We start from the raw sequence: 19,271 nt of genomic DNA, 5'->3' as shown, positions 1-19,271 counted from the left end.
AATGGGCTATAATTCTCTTAAAGGTTACTGATGACCTCCACTCTGTAGAGACAGATCTGAAACTGTGCCATTTGGACGTTCTGAATGTTAGTGTTCCCCTGGTCTGCAGAGGAGCAGCGGTGGACGTGGTATCCTATTTTTGGATGGGATATCAGAAACCCAGTGGCATAGGTCTGAGTGACAGGACAAGTGTTTCACTGGTCCCTCCCCTCTCTCATTTGGGGCAGGCATTCCTCAGTGTAAGCAGACGCAGACCCCCTCCCATCATATTTCTCTCTCTTTCTCCCTCCCTTTCCTCTTCGCGTATGGGTGGGCACACAGAAGTGTGTGTGTTCAGGTGTGAGCGTTGGCCTTGACGCTGGACTCAGACAGAAGTCAGTGCCCGGACAGTGTGGCAGGCATAAACCAGGTCAGAGCTCTCTGAGGGGGCCCTGACCAACGACCATGGGGCCAACACATTGAGGGCCCCCAGACGCAAGGAAAGCAAAAAGAGGAGCAGCAAGAAAGAAAGAGGAAAAGCTAAAAAAAAAAAAAAAAAAAGAAAAAAGAAAAGAAAGAAAGAGAGACAGAGAAAGAAAAACAGCAGAACAATGGTTGCAGAGGAAGTGATAATTACTTTGTCAGGTGGAGCACCATGGGGCTTTCGTCTCCAGGGAGGGGCTGAACATCAGAAGCCACTCCAGGTGGCAAAGGTAAGACAGTCACACTGCAGAACAGACAGAAGGAAATGCTAAGTCAGTGAGTCCTTTGAAGACTTTCTGCATGGAAACTGAATGTTAGATTGAACAGGTTGTTCAATATGTCTCTAACCCTAACACCACGAAGAAGTGAAACATCAGCCGATATATAATAGGTGGAGATTTAAGGAGCTGTGAACAAAGTTGAAATGGAATATTGGCTGCCATGCAGGTTGGTTTGGAGCCTGATTATGAGTCATCATCTTGTTTAAGAACAGTCTTCATGCAGAAGCAGACTGATGATTGATTGGGTGAACTTTAAACATTAAGTTCAGATTGAAATGTGGGGCAATTTATAAAATATAGAAAAGGTCATCCATAATTAGATTAGTATATAAATAAACTGATCTGGTTTGGCAAAATAATTTTGAATTTGTGGTTTTATAGCTACAGGTTGTTTTTCATCACTGAGAGGATCTTAGGATCCATTTAACCATGATGGATAAGATGATCCTACATGACTCATAGTGCATTAAATATAAATGAATACAATGAAACAATGAAATAAGGAAGTACTGTGGTAACAACATGCCACATGGCTGAATTAGTTCAATGCCTGAATTCACTGTAGTCCACAACAGACATTCATATTTATATAATGAATGAATACCTCTGACCACCTCTATTGTATTTAGTTTGTATGAAATGTCTACAATTCAAACTACACACTGAATAAAACAAAAAACAAAAAACAGAAAGAAAGAAAGAAAGAAAGAAAGAAAGAAAGAAAGAAAGAAAGAAAGAAAGAAAGAAAGAAAGAAAGAAAGTCATGTGCAGATTGTCTCAGCTCAATTTACTCCCACTGAGCAAATTGTTCATTGAAAAGAACTTGGTGTCCACTTTAGGCTTTGGAATTCTGCTCTTCATCGAGTAAAAGTGGATGTGACAGCCAAAAGGCCTTAAAAAATCATAGGCCCAGGCTTGTTTAGCCAGGCTTTTCTCTGGAAATCTATTTTATAGAGAGATCCTATTTCATGATAGGATCACGTAGATTTTAATACAACTGCAAAGCCTTTGCCATTTATACAAACATGCACAGAAATAAGTATATTCAAAAAGAATTTAAAAGTGTTGATTGAGCAAAAGTACTTTTCCAGTTGGCTATATTTGGCTCAGAAGCAGCAGGTCATCAGGTCAGCCAAGGTGTGCATTTCAGCTCAGCATTCAAAAATGTTCCTCATACACTATTTTAGTGCAGGCACAACTCTGTATCTTGCTGCTCAGAGACATACGTATACATTTTTTCCTGTAGGTTCACGTGCAATGGAAACCTTCACTGCACACCTGCTCAGTCCGGACATAAACTATAAACTGATGTTACCAAGATGTTACTAAGAAAGAAATCCAGGCAGGAAATAGCTTGTGGTAAAGATAGCACTTAAAGGCCTTCAGTCCAAACCAAAGCTGGGGCATTATGGTCTTATGGTACCCATCTAAGTAACTATTTGTAAAGGCATTTTACTTAAAACCAAAAATGCCATGATAGTGCTGGGGGAAATGTCAGTAAGGCAGTAAGATTTATAATGGAACTCAAAAAAGCATGTATGTAGAGGTTTAGAGACTCCATCTGTATTTCAGTCCATGGTGGCTGAGTCCTTGTTCTGTGTTACTATTGGGGAGTGTTGTGCTTTACCTTTGAGGTCACTACATTAATAATGGTGCTTTCCATATTGTAAAGTCAACATGAAGATGCCTTGGTGCAGAATGTATACATGAGAGCCAACAGGACAACAAATTACCTTTATGTCAGCGGACAGCTGTATCTGTCTGAACATCCAAAACTGCATGCTCCTTCACCCCTGAGGCCAGAGAGGAGTAATCATGTCAGGTTTCATACAGTCCCATCCCTAACAGGTGGAGCACTTTGGGGCTTCACTGAAAGAGCTGTTGTGTCAATGTTAGGGAGGCACTGGATGTCCTTTATGTGTGTGTTTGTGTGTTTATTTATATGAGTATAAGTGTATTTCTGTTTATGTTGTCGATGATGTGTGTGTGGACATTTAAAGGGCATTTAACTGTCATGGCTTGGAACCCCATGGCTGCTAAGTGAATGAATAACTTGACATCCTCTACCACAAGCAGGCCCAGGACACTTTGAAAGGCTTAGTGAAATGGAGACCTGAGATTTCATTACAGCCAAACCAGAATAGCTAGAAAGAAAACTAATTAGGTCAACTCTTTATCTTTGAATTCTAATATATAGTATGCTTTCAATACATGACAGTGCCCTTGTAGAATGCAATCAGCATTGCATTCATTGTTTCTGTATATTTATTACGGCACACATGTTGAAATAACTTGCATAGATCTAAAGTAATATTGAGTAGGCATGATGCCACAGTCCTGACAGACCTGAGGCACAAATAGCAAACACCAAATGAAGATGGTTGTTGGCTGGCATTTGCCTGTTAAAGTGTGTGAGAGTGCTCCACTTGAGCTGCAATATGTGGCATGTGTGTGAAGCAAGATCTAACTGTCAGGACAAGACCTGCTTTGTGTCAATCACCAAATCACTAAAAATTCAGACATGATAGCGAAACTGCTGTGCTGGTTTTCATTTTTTACTTCTTCAGTCCTGAAGGCTGACCACAAAATATCTCTGCAGCTCAGAATCCATGTTTCTCTGTTATTCACTCACCCAACCAAAGCAAAATAACATATTGAAACAAATGTCACAATCCTTAAATATGGCAATACACAGACAACACAGTGTGGAAACCTCACTGAAGCACTTTGCAGGTAAAATTAGCAATTAGCTTGACTGGTTAGCTTAACTATCTTAAATAAGTAACTTAATTTAAGACGCACTTAAATATATTAAAAACAAATATGTGATTGATTGATTGATTGATTGATTAAAAATGGTCGGAATAATGCCATAATTTGACCCATAAATCTCGAAATTAAAAAACATACATCTGTGTGTGATTATGTGGCTCTTGATTTGCTTGCGCAGGTTCGTAAACGCAGCAAAGCATGCAGGGCTGGGCTGCGAGAATCTGATGAGCTGGTGTCCATAAACGAACAGCCATGTGGGACGTTATCCCACGCACAGGCCATGAACCTCATCGACAGCTCCCCAGGGACACTTCATATCCGAGTCAAAAGGTGAGAGAAACACATACCTATACCTAGTGAAACAGAGGAAAGGAAACTGTTTTATGTCCAGATACTGAATGCAGACACAAAACCCACACACCTCAGTGTGTGAATGAGACTATTACATTATATTCTTAATAAAAATAATAAATTGCATCCATATTTTTGGAAATTACTCTGCAATAACACATTTGATTTTACTCTTTAGGTCTCATCAGTGTGTAAAAGCCTGTGTTTGTTTGCAGAGCGCCTGCTGGTTTCCAGTCTGTGGTTCTTGTGACCCGTGCCCCATCACCTCGCATAGACAAAGAGTACCGAGCCGCTCTACGTGCCATGTCACCCAGCCAGCCTCAACATGCTCCAGTCCGTGAGGTCCACCGTAGTCGGTCTTCCTTAACCAGTGGACTAACATCCCCACCAGGGAGCGAGGCCTACTATGGTGAGACTGACAGTGATGCAGATGTGGCCGGCTACGAGAGGCAGCGCAGACAGAAACGCCGCAGCCCCAGCAACTCCACTCCTGCAAAACCAGTGGGACGAGCATCTCCTGAAGGTGGAGAGACGTCAGAAATGAGTGGCTACGACAGTGCTCCAGATGCCCATGTTTATCCCCCCTTATTAGATGGACGTGGAGGCAGTGGGGGCGGAACAGGGGGCCTACCAGGGGTGGCACGCAGGGAGGTTATTTATCAGCCTCCTGGTCCAGGAATGTGGTCCTCACAGACCTCCACTGAGACCTCCTCCATCATCTCCTCAGCAGATGACCAGGGGCCTCGGGATGTAGCACAGGAAGAGGACAGTGGTTTCCTGGAGCCATCAAAGGTGCCACTGGTGTCCCCTGAAAGAGCCAAAGAGGCCTTGATGTTGAGCTCTCGCAGCCAGCTGGTGCCTATGGTCGGGCCTGTGAGCAACCCCGTTGATGAGGAGCTCACAACAACCTACATGGAAAAGGCCAAGCAAGCCAGTAAGTATGACAGGACCAAAAACTACATTGACAGATTAGTTCCTGATAAAGTGATATTAGCAATATATGATATATTAGCCATTGCATATGCTATAAAATATTTGTGAATCTTTATACAATATGCAGTTGCAAATACTTGGTTGCTATTTTATGGACAATACTTTTCCTTGTAATTCTGACTTCAGATAGAGTTTCTTTTAGGATTTTATGTCACTGTGTAACACCTTTACATCTTATGTACTGTACAACACAGTATAGTAGGTCTGAAGTGAAAGTGATAACATAACCAGAGGAAGTTTTTGTCAGTGATATGATAATATTATAAGGAAGTTATCTACAATGAATGTCATTAATTCCTGTTAAACAGAAGAGTAGCTACCTTAAGTCTCCCTTGAAAATGATGTAGACCATTATACCTATAAAATCTTAATTTTTTTAGGGGTATAGGTCACTGCACAATAAACTTAATTGTAAATAGACAAGCATGTGTCATTGTAAGTGTGTAAATAGTTATAACCAACATACAGAAATGCTAAATTTGGTTTAAAGATTTTCAGTGCCCCTTAAAACTCCATCTCTCAAAACCCAAACAATATTTCCCATACAGTGTTTAAGTACAATGTCCTAAATTTGTTATGACTCCAGATCATTATGTCCTAATCATATAATCCAGTCAAACGTTATCAGCTCGCATCTTTCTTTATCATAAGTAGTCCAATGTGAATGGATGACAGCCTCAGCTAAGTATGTTAAACAGAGCATGACAGGTACAGTTTTCTATATTTACTTTCACTTCTGTGTGCAGTAACACCAGTGTTCAATTTAGCAGTTTGGAAAAGCATCTACAGCTGCTTTTAGGTATCAAGTCGCAATGCAGGGTCGCTCTCATTTTACCCTTCCTTTGGTCTCATTATCCTTTCTCTCTGCTTTTAGTTTTGCCGCTCTTTCATTTGCATTTTTTATCTTCTATGCCTCAGGTAAAAACAAATTCTGAAATGTTCCTCTAAACTTAATTCTTTCACATAGACTGAAATTATTACGTGGCAAGTCAAAGATCAGCATCTATAAATGAACTTATGTTACAAGACATGTAAACAGTTTGGTACAGCACATACAACAGTGAATATAGTGACATAAAAGATAGAGAAGACATATACTGACATTTCCAATACCTTCTCATCTGCTCATTGACCATAATAAGTCCGGAGGAAAGGCCAGAGTTGAGCTATTTGAAGTCAGGGTTGTCTTAAGAACTTACAGTTATAAATCCTCCTTGCAATAACTGCGTTCATTTTCAACAGGCTAATGTACTAATTAAGGACACTGTCCTAGACAAATTAAGAACTCCCTTCACATACTTGTGCTTTTTAAGGACATGGAATTAGGTTACCTATGATAATAAGCTTAATACCATAACAAGTTAGAGGATATGTAGTGGCTACCCTTTGAAGTTCTCCTTCTAGTCACCTACAACCTGTGACTTTCCACAAGCTTGGAAATGTATTCGGTTAAGTTAGACATTACAAAGCATAAGACTATTAATGTGCAAATTTATCCTTCACCAAGCTAATGCGAGAAGCCTCAAGCTTGCCTGGAATTTTTCCGGATGGACTCCTGCTGCAGGATAAGAGACGGATGCCTGTTAAAGACATGGTGGTCAACATGGGTTTAGGTGCTCATGTCAGAGTCTCTTGCTGGTTTAAAGGTTAAATATGTCCATTTCTCACTACACAACAGCACACAAAAGCTAAGTAAGCAGTGAAAACATTTATTTCTAAGGATTTTTACTTCCTCTAATTGTGTCATGTTGTATTTAATGTAACATAAACGTTATAATACTTATAGCCGCTATGGAGTAATCATAATAACAGTGTTTTTGGTTTCTAGATCTATTGTGTTTTTAATAGCTATGGCTTTTACACCCTGCAGAACTGAACCGAGGGGAAACACAGCAAGATAAGCATGTAAAAGAAGCCAAAAGCAAGTGTCGAACAATTGCATCCCTGCTGACTGATGCTCCTAACCCTCACTCTAAAGGGGTGCTAATGTTCAAAAAGAGGCGACAGCGCTCCAAAAAGTACACCTTAACAAGTTTTGGCAGTGTGGATGAGGATCAGTGTCTGGACTCACAGGAAGAAGATGGAGTGTTCCCTGGCAGTGAGTCAGAGTTTGATGATGACGCTTTCTCCTCAGTTCCAGACCCAACTTGGGATAGTGACTATATTGAAATGCTTGAGAAAAGGGCAACAGCTGGTACAGAAGGTCGTGGGGATGGGGCAGAGGATGCTCCAAGCCCAGGACTGAGTAATACAGCAGGAAAGGGTGCTCAGTTGTTTGAACAGCAGAGGAAGAGAGCCGCAGAGCATGCCAAAAAAGTGGAGGCAGCACAGCAGCAACAGCAGCAACAGCAGGCATCTCAACAGTCACAAGTCCAGGAGCAGACTGAAATGCATCAGTTACGTGCAGAAATACAACCCCAGACACAAACAAATCTTCAGCCTCAACAGATGATACCACCTGGTCTTTTGGTCTTACAGCAAGAGCCACAGTCTGTGCTTACACAAGCTTCTGTTTTAGGTTCTACTGCAGTCCATGGTGTTTCAAGTGGGGAACTGACCAATATGATTATGTCACCTCCACCTACGATGCCAAAACCTGCTACTGCTCCAGTGACTGTTCTTAGCAGTCCTTCACCACCAACGGAGACACCGTTGCCAGACCTACCAGCCAGTAATGTGCTAAACAGAACTGCACGTCCCTTCACACCTGGTTTCATCAGCATCCGAGCTGCAACTGCCCCTGTAACGTTCCGTCCAAATGTCACAAAGACAGCCCAGCGTCCTGCTTCAACAGCTGTTGTGTCATCACCATTCTCTACTGCCTCAGAACTAAATATTAATGCTGCATCAGTACCTCCACACTTGCCCACTGTTCCTCCACCAGGATTCTCCCCACAGGTAATGAGAGGTCCTTTAGCCCAGACACACCCAGCTCCTGTTACCTCTTTGCCTTCTGGCTACTCTACTGCTGCAGAAACAATGCACACAGTCCCTCCAATAACTATGGTCCATCAGGCTCCATATGCCACAGTAGCCTCAATGTCTACACCTACAATGCCTCCACAACCCCCAATGGCTCCTGCACCTCTTCCTCCTGTATCTCAAACTTCACTTGCACCACCTGTTCCAGGTGCATCAGTGCCTGCAGTACAAGTGCCAGTATCTCAGGCTCCCCATGTTCAGTTCTCTGTAGCCCCAGTGACACCAGTCGTTCCAGTGGCTCCGGTGGCTCCAGTTGTTCCAGTGGCTCCGGTGGCTCCAGTGGCTCCAGTCGTTCCAGTCGTTCCAGTGGCTCCAGTTACTGTTGTAGCTCCAGAACCTCCTGTAGCTCCTGTGGTTCCAGTGTCAGTGGTGTCTCAGCAAGAAACTGTTGCACCAACCCCTGTTCCTGGATCAACAAATCGCACAGGAATCTTACTTGAGGCACGACGACGTGGTGGGAAACCCAGGCCAATGTTCAATGTGCCAGATGTTAAGAAAAATTCTCCCAATCCTGAATTGTTGTCTATGGTGCAGAACCTTGATGACAGGTCTGCTAGACAAAGATATGATGAAACCACTGAAGTTTACTATGGTGATGCAGAGGAAGAGAGGAGTGGCGAAGTTGGCATGGGAAGGCCTCCTCCAGTGGCACCCAAGCCAAGAGTGATCCATGAGACCCCATTGATTCTTCAGGCAGAGGGAAAAGGGGCTCAGCTATTTGCCAAGAGGCAAAGTCGTATGGGTATGTATGTGGTAGACACCCCACCTGAGACACCCTATCAGCAAGAATTATCTGCTCACAGTCAAGGGCTTGACTCTAACAATGCTGGCCATCCCTCACAGTTCAAATACTCCCCAAATGTTCGTGCCCCCCCACCAATTGGGTACAATCCACTCATGGGGCCCTCTATTCCCACAGGACCACAGAGAGATACCAAGGCTGACAACAGATTTAGAAGCACCCAAAGAGAAGGCATCAAAGCTTTGGATTTTTTGAGAAGGCAGCCGTACCAGCTCAACTCTGCCATGTTCAACTATGGAGGCAGTGTTGCAAATCTCTCAGCCATGCCATCCTACCAGGCTCAGAGGCAGCAAGGTGACCACGCGATGGTTGGCAGTTCATTAACCACACCAAAGCAGATTCCTCTTAAAACAGCCCGTGTGTACGAGATCAAGCGATTCTCCACTCCCACACCCATGTCAGCTCCTACTCTGACACCAAAAGTCATTGCACCACGTTCAGCTACAACACTTGGAGAACGTTTAACTCACTCTGGTATGACCTCCCCACCTCCTGGTCCTTTATCCTCTAACCTAGCCCCAGTAACAGTCAATGTCCCTACTCCAGCTTTACCTCCCTCCCAACTACCTGGTCTTCCCAGCCTCCCAAAATTCTCTGCTACTCCTATTCCCAACTCTGTGCCGCCTGCAGTTCCCACACCTTATACTCCAGTATCATACACCACTGGGCTCCAGGGAGCCAAGCAGTTCCAGAGCGCCCCGGAGCTGAGTATCCTCGCCTCATTGCCCCCACTTAAATCAAATACCGTTCAGGCACCCAAGCCACGTTTTGTTGCCACCAAGGGAGGTGTTCAGCCTCGTGTCTGGAGGCCAGGAGCAATGTGAACTGCTGAAAGTCCGCCCCTGTCACAAATGGACATTCATCAATTTTCATCAGTCAGTAAGCCAATAGAAAAGGATTTTTTGTTCAGACAATAATCATTTCATTATTTAATGAAAAAGTATCCAACATTCACTGATTTCACATTAAAAACATGTTTGCTTTATGGGACTTTTTCAGTATTTGTGGATATTTTAACTTCTAAACTTGTGATCAATGTAAAAATTACCACCGAATTAATTGACAGCTTTAAACTTATAGCTGATAGCCTTACATGAATTAATTTCATTCACAGATCATCTTAAATTATAAGGTTATGTTTATCTGATTGATGACTGAGTGTGAATGACAAATTGCCAATGTTTTTGCCGATACTTCTATTCAGACATGTAACTGAATGATAATAAAAAATGGGGAATACTGTCACATCTGTGTACAGCTGTATAGTCTACCAAATGCCTGTCCTGGGGGAGGTTTGTGTAAGGCTTCTGGAGATCTCTTTCTACTGATTTAGCAGAAATACTATCGAAACAGAGCCTGTACTGAATTATTCTTTGAAACTTGAAATGTCTGAAAGATCATTAAAATTAATAGTTGCAGTTGTAACTGTGGGAATAAATCACCAAAGATGTATGTTTTAGTATGTTACTGGGGGATGATCATAAGGCAAATATAGAAAGCTTAACCGCTTCACCTGTAATTTTGTAATCTAGTATCAGTCTCACTACATGATGTGCATTATATGTTGTATTTTTATCCACTTTGAATAGCGTATTTCACCCATGATGATCAACTCCACTATTCCTGTGGTGTCAGTGATGCATGACCATCTGAAAACTGTACATTGTTTTTACACTAATCAACTCACCAAGGAACTGTAGCTTTAAAGAAGACCTTGTCTGCTCCTTTAAAGTGAGGTTGTGCTAAATACCACAGCTCACTATAGCCAGTGAGAAATGCTATCTTTTTAGCATGGGTCACATTCAACAAGTGCCCGGGCTGTCACTAAATGTACACTTGTCACTGGATATCACAGCTTCCTCTTGACACTTAGGCACATCAGAGCCTTAGTATCAGTGTGGTCGATATATGTAACATGTGTTAACTTTTATTAAACAAATAACAAAGATACAGAAATGTGTTTTTTTTTTTGTTTTGTTTTGTTTTTATTGTGATTTTACTTGGCATGGTGGGAAGGAAAGTTGACTGACTGAGAGATACTAGCATTTGTAAAAAGGTTAAAGATGTGAGAATAGCTGTAGAGGGAGTTATAGACAGGATGGGCAGGGATCAGGGAATGAGGTCTCAACTGGCTACTAACAGAATATTAATGCTGAACAGAAGTATGCCACAAAACGGAGACTTAGGTATAGCTAAAATCCCTAAGAATTAAAGGAGAGTGACCATGAAAGTTTGGGACCTGACATTTGAGAGGAAGCATACAAGTGCAGCTGGTATCTCTCAAAAGAACTAATTAAAGCCTAAAGTTAATAATATACTTAATTTGATAGATGTAAACTTAGAAAGACTGGGTATGTTAATGATGTCAGACCTGACAAAGAAGAAATGAATGCTTTTTAAGTGTGGATTTTTTTTTTTTTTTTTTTTTGAAGACAAGTGGGAATGAGTGGATATTTTTGTTATTTCTTAACATTTTTAAAGTATTATTACTCTAAAGGTTTTGTCTTGGGTTTATATTGTGATGGTTGCAAAAAAAGCTGTTGATGTAGTAGTTATGCTGAGGTGTAAAAATATGATACATACCTGTGTCTGAATGTAGTTGGATTAAATAATATATGTGAAAATGTTTGTTATTATTGTTGAGTAGGGATATTTATACTGACCAAGAGTCAAGATACATATGGAGGAATAAAGTTAGACATGAAAGCCTTCCAGTTGTCTGACATGTCTGATTTGACACTGCCCCCTGTTGCTGATTATGTGATCTGCTGTTTTTCCTTCAACATTCAGTGCCTGCATGCTTCAAATGTCACAAATTTAAGTGGTACACTTTCAGTTTTGCTATTAAGTTTTACTACTACTGTATATTAGGTATAGTAAAAGTACATTAAGAGTACGCTATAAGGGTAAAAATAATGTATTGCATGTTTTCACACACTCCAGTAAACTAAGTATAGAAGCATACTGGGTGGTCATGTTTACCACAGCATACCTTTGTCTGTTCACCTATTCAAGACAAAAAATCCATGGACCATGAGCAGCAAGTATTCAACATTGGATTACCATAATTATAAAGCTAATGCTCTCAAGGCAAATTCTGAATTTAGAAGTTCAGAGGATAATTTAAGAGATACGATTGATTCCTGTATTTTTGTCATACACGGACACCAAAATAAAGCAGCAATAGTCAGAGCCTCCCCCCACAATCAATTACTAAACCACAGGGTTTTTTTTTTACAGCTCGTTTCTGTCTTCTCTCCCAATGTTGGCAAGTAAAATTTGCCATGAAGAGGTTCTCTTCCTGAATCACAACTCCACCACAACTTTCCCATAATCACTCAATAAAATTATATCAAATGCATCTCAGTCAACTCTTCCGTGAAACTTTCTGATTAGTTGTCTCATGTGAGTTTACATTTGTTGCTGTTGTTTGTTGTTAGGAAACAGGTAAGGACACAATACACCAAACTTGAGAATGTTAAAACAAGAACTATCACTTTGAATTTCATTCCCTATTAAAGACTATTTGGAGTCTAAATGTGTTGGCCTATAAATGATGTAATAAATGGTTTTCATTTTTTAACAATGACAGTGACCTGGTCTGTTTCCTGACTGCAGCTCCACACCCCTGGGACACTGTTGCACATGAAATCAGAACAACGTTGTTTTCAGATGTATTCTACTTTTTTTCCTGTTTTTACACATCAGTAATCACCTTTGAACATGTTCAGCTATTACATATTGCGTCCCAGTTACACTATATTTATCAAGATTGTGTTCTAATAATGTTGGTGTAAATTAACCTTTTAATTCTGAAAAGTTACACATTAATTTTTTCAGCTCTTGCTGGTGCTGAGATGAAGCACATTAAAGCATCGAAATTTGGCAATATTATATTCATTGTGCACTGTTTTCTTATCCAAATCCCTGCTTGGCTTTAGGTGGTGCTGTAGAGTTACTTTTGACCTTCATCTGCTGTACTGTAAGACTGGTGAGCGTGCAATCAGAAGGGTGTTTTGTTGCACCACACATTACACTCTATAGGCACAGGGTGCCTATATATAGGCCAGTTAATGCATAAACAGTGGACTATATAGTAAAAATGACTTTTGGCATCCCACTGCTGCAACTTTAACTGCTTAAAAAGAACAAACATAAAAACGGGGACTGTTTCTATTTTAAGATGTATGGAAAAAGAAAAAAAAAAGAAAAAAAAATATATACACACACAAAGTAGTTTCACCATTTGTTCATTATGAAATCACTGTATATTATCTTTGTGACAAATACAGACTTCAAGAACAATATAGATATTACAAATAATTCGATTTTGATGATTTTTCACTCTAATTCCAACCTTTTTAATATATTATTGTTTGTATTAGGCATTAATGGCAATATTTTCATATTTTTCTTTTTAAGTCAACGCCCATTTTCTGGACTGAAATTCAACAATTCTACCAGTTCTATCTTTGAAAACAGACTAAAAGTATTATGAAGTAACCAAAAGTTGAGATGAAGAAGACACAAGTTGAGAGATGCCACTATCATCACATGTTGGATCCAAATGTCAGTTTTTAAAAATGTAACTTGCTTACTATGATCATTTGATGACATGGATTATAATTAATTCATTAATCCAGTGATTTTTCAGGACACGTTGAGAGGACCTATCATCATATATACAGTACATTCATATCATACATACATTGATGAACTCGTAAGAGACTAAGCCATTCATGCAGACAGTTTGTGGATATTCCCTAAGTGACCAGAATTTAACTACTTTCATTTTCAACATAATGGGTATTAAGGGACTAGTGTTCTCTGTGCTGTAAATTCACATGCAGATTAAGCCATATAAGCATCTGCATACAGACCTATACTTTCTGACAGCTCTGTCTCTTCATATCCATCATATCCAGTTAGAGGAAGCTTTGCAGACAGTGAAAACGTGACAGTAATCAGGTTAAAGTTGTGCAGGAGATGAAGGAGCTAAGTGTTTCTCTCACTTTGAAACACTAACTGACACAGCCATGGTGCACTTATATATGTTTAACCTTAAACCCAAACTTACTCCAGTCGCCCTCTGTCTCTCTGAGCATGTACCCCAAACACCCTGGAGTCCTTTGAGGTTATCTTATAACTGAGTTGCCCCTTGGTTATGTCCTCCTGGTTCTTTGCAACTAAATATAGGCCTCTCAGCCATCTGTGAGAATGATTTTGTTCCCTTTATATCCCCATCAGCACTTTCAGTTGGCCAAGAGAGATTTCTCCCCCCTCCTTAATTACTCGACCAAACCCTATTCATACTCCTAACCTCCTCCTCCTCCTCCTCCTCCTCCTCCTCCTCCTCCTCCTCCACCTCCCGTCTTGACATCAACGCTGCTGCCACCCACACCCCCAACCCTCTGGAAGATCTGCCATCTGAGTGTAGAGTGGGTTTTGCACTTCCCGGGACCTGGGTCCAGCCATACGTAGGGTCAGAGGCACTGAGGGATTTGTAAACTTGTGATCGAGATCACCAGCATTGAGCCTTTGGTCTCCTCTTCTCTGTTTGGTATTTATAGCTGTCTCTCCTCCCAGGATTACAACAAAAACCCGGTGAGTGGATGTGCATCCCATCATGTGTTTTATTCTACTAACCAACCAGATGCATGGATTTAACTGAAGACTGACTGCAGCAAGAGAAGAGGAGTGGGAATATTGATGTGCAACATGTTGGAATCACAAGCTGTATAAGTACAGTGGTTCTTGAAAACACAGAGGAACCTCAGTAACTCAAGAGACAAGATTTATTTGACTTCCTAATTGATTATTTGAATATAAAATGCCGAATATGTCAGTAATTCTAGTGTCAGCTTGCTGCTTTTAAGTTTTCTTCTTAAGTCTTAAAATGTCCAAAGGAATGGCTGAATGTGCTGACCATCCTTCTCTGTTGAGATTTTATATGCTGCTACCAAACCCTGACTTGGGGGGAGGGGTTGAAAACCTGAGCACAAGGGGTCCCTAAGCGTAGAATTATTTTGTAGCAGTAGAAACGGTGTCCAAAGTCCTCCCGTTTAAAACTCTGGCAACAACTCCTCTCATTCTCACATGTATTTTGAGCAAGCTTCAAACATTCCCTCAGAATTGTTTTCTGGAGGTGTTCACTGTGTCCTTATGAGTTGTGTCAAGCCCATTTGATAGTCCAGTGACGCCATTACTTGTGGCTAAAATGTCTTGGCTGGAATTGAGTTTTAAAAATAGCAGCTGTGGGTAAAGTTACAGCAAGTGATTTGATGTTTTCCCGCTTGAAGGGGCCTTAAAGAAAGTTCTAATGCTTGAAATTATGTGAGAATAGAGAACATTGCCTTGTAAGATGTATATAATCTGACAAGGCACCACAGGTTATGAGGAATGTTGTTATTAACGGTAATATGTCCCCGCTGTGAGTGAAGTCTGGACGGATCCCACTTTCCCCTCCCACAGTCTCCCATGCAGGCTGCAGATTGGGGAATATGATCAGATGATACGAGTAATGCCATATTCTATTTTATGATCCCGCGGCCTGCACTCATAGAGCAGCAGAAAGAACTGCTCACTAATCTCTGTGTGAATCACAATGTGCTTCTGTTTATGTTCACTGTGTAATGTGTGGAGCACATATAATGTTCCCAAACAAAACTGAAATGCAAAGTGAGCTATATGTTTCCTTTGGGCAGGTCATCTGTTTCACTGGGGAATGTGGAGAATCTGAGGCCACTGACATCACCCTTGAACTTGAAAAATGAGTAGAGCTTATTCTGTCTGTCATGTTTGCAAGTGACGAGTGAAAAGTAATTGTAAAAAAGATGATTGTTTATGGACACAATAAAAAAGCAAAACGTTTTTCACTGATATTTTATTGACAACACTGAAACTAAAAATGTAATTTTATTGCAAAGATCACTGCATTAAACCAAACTTATGGTGTGCTAATTTAATGTCCCCTCAAGGTTTTTTGAAATAATCTTTAAAATCAGAAAATGCATTAAGAAAAACTCCTGAAGCTGGTGTCTTTATAGTTGCGGCAAATTGATTGTTTCTTCAGGTTCATTTTCAAAATCTAGCCTAAAGATGAAGACTGCTTTCTTCACAGCAAGGAGATCTGTGAAATATATTCTGAAGTTTCATGTGCAGATCTCAAAATAATTTAACGAACCATTATGTTTTTACCCCTAACACCTTACTACCATTTGCTGTTCTCTCCAGTCATGCCTCTGGGAAAACCTGCCCCCCTAGCCAAACGGAAAAAGCCCTCCAAGATCATCACTGACTTCTCACATATCTGTCAGGATGGTAAGATTGACATTATTCGATGTCAAGTGAAAGCAGTTTCCATATGTTCTGGATATGCAAACGCTGCCTGCACCATAAACACCGTATACATACTGTAAATGGAAGGATGATAGGTGATATGGATGGGGTACTAGTCTTACAGGGTAACTGGAGGTAAGTCTGGCAGTTTGTTAATAGTATAAACTGCAAAAATCTAAAATTCTTAATCAAATATAATGAAATATAGGTGTAATATTTTGTTGTTTTACCATCTATGGTCAGTTTTAAATTAAAGTGGCAAGAGCTGTAAAATGCTGATGTCTAGCCACATTATTTACCATTTCATATCCCTTAACTAAAGAGGGATAAAGATTATATATATATATATATATATATATATATATATGGTGTCTTAAATCAATTATCAGAAAATGTAAAAAAAAAATATATATTTTTTTTAATTATTATTTTGCTTCGTCTTCACCAGAGTATGAGTCAGAGCCAGAAGCATCTGAGTTTGACCTGGGAACAAAGATCAGGACTCCCAAGGACATCATGCTGGAGGAACTTTCCCTGTTGAAGAACCGAGGCTCCAAGATGTTCAAGATGAGGCAGCAGAGAGTGGAGAAGTTCATCTATGAAAACAACCCCGATGTCTTCACCAGTGACTCAATGGTAAGTGAAAGAAAGAAAGAAAGAAAGAAAGAAAGAAAGAAAGAAAGAAAGAAGATTCATTTGAAAGTATTGAAGGGAAACTCCTATCATTTTGTAAAACCTTAAATAAACAGGTTGTGCAGGTCAGATACCTTTTCATTTTTATTTTGTTTCCTCATAACGTTTCATTCAGGATGACCTCCAGAAGTTTGTTCCATCTCTGGGGGGTCGGATGGGAGGGCAGATGATTAATGCTTCTGGACATCTTGTTGGCAAAGAGACTGGACACATTGGTTTTGGAGGGTTGCAGATCATCGGAGGGGGGCCCCCTGTGCCTCCTCCAAAACCCGGGAGCAAAGGAATAGGAGTTGGAGGAGCAGGAGGTGTGGGAGGTGCAGGAGGAGGAGCAGGAGAACACAGCAAAGGTGGAGGTGTAGAAGGAACTACTGAGTGGACTCCACTCAAAGGTTGGTATCCTTTTACTTGGAAATGTGGTGTAGATAAAACTGAATAGCACTTTACAAAGCCCATACTGAGGTTTGAATTCTCAAGCAAACAACTTCCCTCCGAACTATCAAGAGATAGTTGTTAATTGGTTGTTGAGGGAATAATGTTAATTAAAAGATTAGAAGTTGTAGGAGATGGTCCTGCAGAATAAGGCATTAAATACTGTATTACAACCAATAATAATAACAAAGGATGCTAAATGTAATTGAATAAGAAACTAGCAAATCATGAATCTGTTTACCTTGATATAAAGTGGTACTCAAAAACTTGCAATCACAAGTCAGATACCAATACCTAGACTTCAATACTTTCCATTTTTTCAATTATAATTTTCTGTTTGAATAAAACAAAAATTGCATTACACATTAGGGTGTCAGTTCAGTTGTGTTTTTCAACTTTATGGGTATTTTTGTGCAGATTCATCACATCAAAGACGAACCTATAGTATATATACTACATTTGATGTTGTCTCCTAATGTAATATAAATATATGTAGATATGTATGAAAACTGTAAATGCGTGGTGTGTGTACTTATGGTGATGTTTTGAAATTTGCTATCAATAAAAATATTTTTTTATAGTCTGTAGTATGGGAGCAGTTTATTACGTAATAAAGCTATGGAGGTTCAGGAAACAGTGTGTCTTACTATATGTATTATGACTTATCTCTGAAGGTGGTGGAAAAGATGATCCAACCAAGAAACATCTGGTTGTTGTTAAGACATATGTGTCACCATGGGAGAAGGCCATGAAAGGTGATGAAGGTCTTCTCTCCACGCTGAAAAGTTCAATGCCAGGCCCTGTTGAGAGGAAGCCTATCCCCACATACAAGTGCTTCAACAGGTACTACCCCCAAATCTGTCATTGCCATCCCTTTGTGACACAACAGGGGAAAAATCTCTTCTTTCTTGCTTTGCCAGGTCTGCCATGCCCTATGGTGGGTTCGAGAAGGCCAATCAGTTCCTGAAATTCCAGCTGCCAGACACAGAGGCGACCAAACAGGAGCCTGAACCTGCAGTGGTGTACCAAGCTGACATTGGCTGCAGACCCTCTTTCAACCGCACTCCCATTGGCTGGGTGGGCAGCAGTGAGCCCAGCACCATTCACATGGAGACGGATGTTGTGCCCTTCGATGGCGAGACAGATGAGCTGTAAAATAAAAAGTGATATAGATGCACATACACACATGCACTGATGCAAGCATGCACACATACATGTCAGCATGCACACGCATAATAGATGAGCTTACAATTAACTGTTACGCAGATGAATGGAGTCTCTCAGTGAGGATAACTGGAAGTATACATGAAAGGATTATATTTCTCTGTATTTGGTTGCATAATGTGATGAAACAATGGAGAGATGACGCATCTGTTAAGTTCATAAAGTCTAAACACTCTGTCAGTAAAACTGTTGTCTTTGGTGAGAAGTTCCAGATTTTGTTCATGTGGAAAGAATGAAAAATGTTTGTAAGATGGATTTTGCTATGTTAACTTTTGTGCATGCTGTCCTTATGTCAACTTGTTCTAAATACTCTTGTGCTTTGGCTGCCAAGATCTTTTTTTTCATTGCCTTTTTGGTTGTTTTTGTTGTTTAGGTTGATCTGACCCTTTTATGAGCTACATGGAAACCATACAAAACCTGCTTAATTCAGGGCGCATGCATAGAGTCAGTCACTGATCAATACACTGTATCATCCACAGTTTCTCAGTAATCCCTTTCAATCCTCTTGTAGAGTGATTAAAATGTTGTGGGAGAACCTTATGTGTGTGTGGTAATTCTCATTAATTACAAAAACACATGTTAATATTGTCATGTTAACAATGTTTGGTGAACCGAGTGTAAAATTAAGTGTGTGGCAGTTTAACCTGTGCTTCCTGCACTGTGATAGCAGGCTACACAGTGTGCAAAATGAAATGGTACTACATTTTAAGAATGTACTTTAGCTACATATACTACTCCAGCACATTTACAAGTTTTGAATGCATAGCTTTTACTTGCTTTAACTGCATGGAATTAATTCTGCATACTTCCTCCACCACATTAAGGTCATCATTCATTCTGAACAATTAAGTTTTCTTGAAATTTTCTGGGTTAAGCTACTCCCACACATTTGGGGACAATAATGCACTGAAGAGTCGCTCTGCCGCTCTTGGTAAACTGCTAAA

General features: G+C 40.4%; 2 protein-coding genes across 2 annotated transcripts; both read left to right on the top strand.

The window, feature by feature from the left end:
- Window positions 1-316: 316 nt before the first annotated feature.
- synpo2la (synaptopodin 2-like a) lies at window positions 317-11,344 on the top strand. Its single transcript, XM_030155209.1, has 4 exons — window positions 317-692; window positions 3,694-3,845; window positions 4,082-4,800; window positions 6,730-11,344. The coding sequence occupies exons 1-4, from the start codon at window positions 591-593 to the stop codon at window positions 9,465-9,467; spliced, it is 3,711 nt and encodes a 1,236-aa protein (XP_030011069.1). The 5' UTR covers window positions 317-590; the 3' UTR covers window positions 9,468-11,344.
- A 2,695-nt stretch (window positions 11,345-14,039) lies between these two features.
- Window positions 14,040-18,867, top strand: myoz1a (myozenin 1a). The gene is made up of 6 exons (XM_030155240.1): window positions 14,040-14,247; window positions 15,877-15,963; window positions 16,430-16,617; window positions 16,790-17,063; window positions 17,778-17,946; window positions 18,024-18,867. Exons 2-6 carry the CDS (start codon window positions 15,879-15,881, stop codon window positions 18,256-18,258), a joined length of 951 nt encoding a protein of 316 aa, XP_030011100.1. The 5' UTR covers window positions 14,040-14,247; window positions 15,877-15,878; the 3' UTR covers window positions 18,259-18,867.
- The last annotated feature ends 404 nt before the right edge of the window (window positions 18,868-19,271 follow it).

Source organism: Sphaeramia orbicularis, chromosome 15, assembly GCF_902148855.1.
Source record: "Sphaeramia orbicularis chromosome 15, fSphaOr1.1, whole genome shotgun sequence".
NCBI classification, from domain to species: Eukaryota; Metazoa; Chordata; class Actinopteri; order Kurtiformes; family Apogonidae; genus Sphaeramia; species Sphaeramia orbicularis.
The sequence above is the reverse complement of the archived record's forward strand: the minus strand, read 5'-3'. Positions and strand labels throughout refer to the sequence as shown.

Excerpts from the sequence above, each read along its gene's own strand:
- synpo2la (XM_030155209.1), top strand. The coding sequence starts at position 591 with ATGGTTGCAGAGGAAGTGATAATTACTTTGTCAGGTGGAGCACCATGG. Across the intron at positions 693-3,693 it reads AGCCACTCCAGGTGGCAAAG|GTTCGTAAACGCAGCAAAGC; the intron begins GTAAGACAGTCA and ends TTGCTTGCGCAG. Across the intron at positions 3,846-4,081 it reads CTTCATATCCGAGTCAAAAG|AGCGCCTGCTGGTTTCCAGT; the intron begins GTGAGAGAAACA and ends GTTTGTTTGCAG.
- myoz1a (XM_030155240.1), top strand. The coding sequence starts at position 15,879 with ATGCCTCTGGGAAAACCTGCCCCCCTAGCCAAACGGAAAAAGCCCTCC. Across the intron at positions 15,964-16,429 it reads CTCACATATCTGTCAGGATG|AGTATGAGTCAGAGCCAGAA; the intron begins GTAAGATTGACA and ends CGTCTTCACCAG. Across the intron at positions 17,947-18,023 it reads ACATACAAGTGCTTCAACAG|GTCTGCCATGCCCTATGGTG; the intron begins GTACTACCCCCA and ends TTGCTTTGCCAG.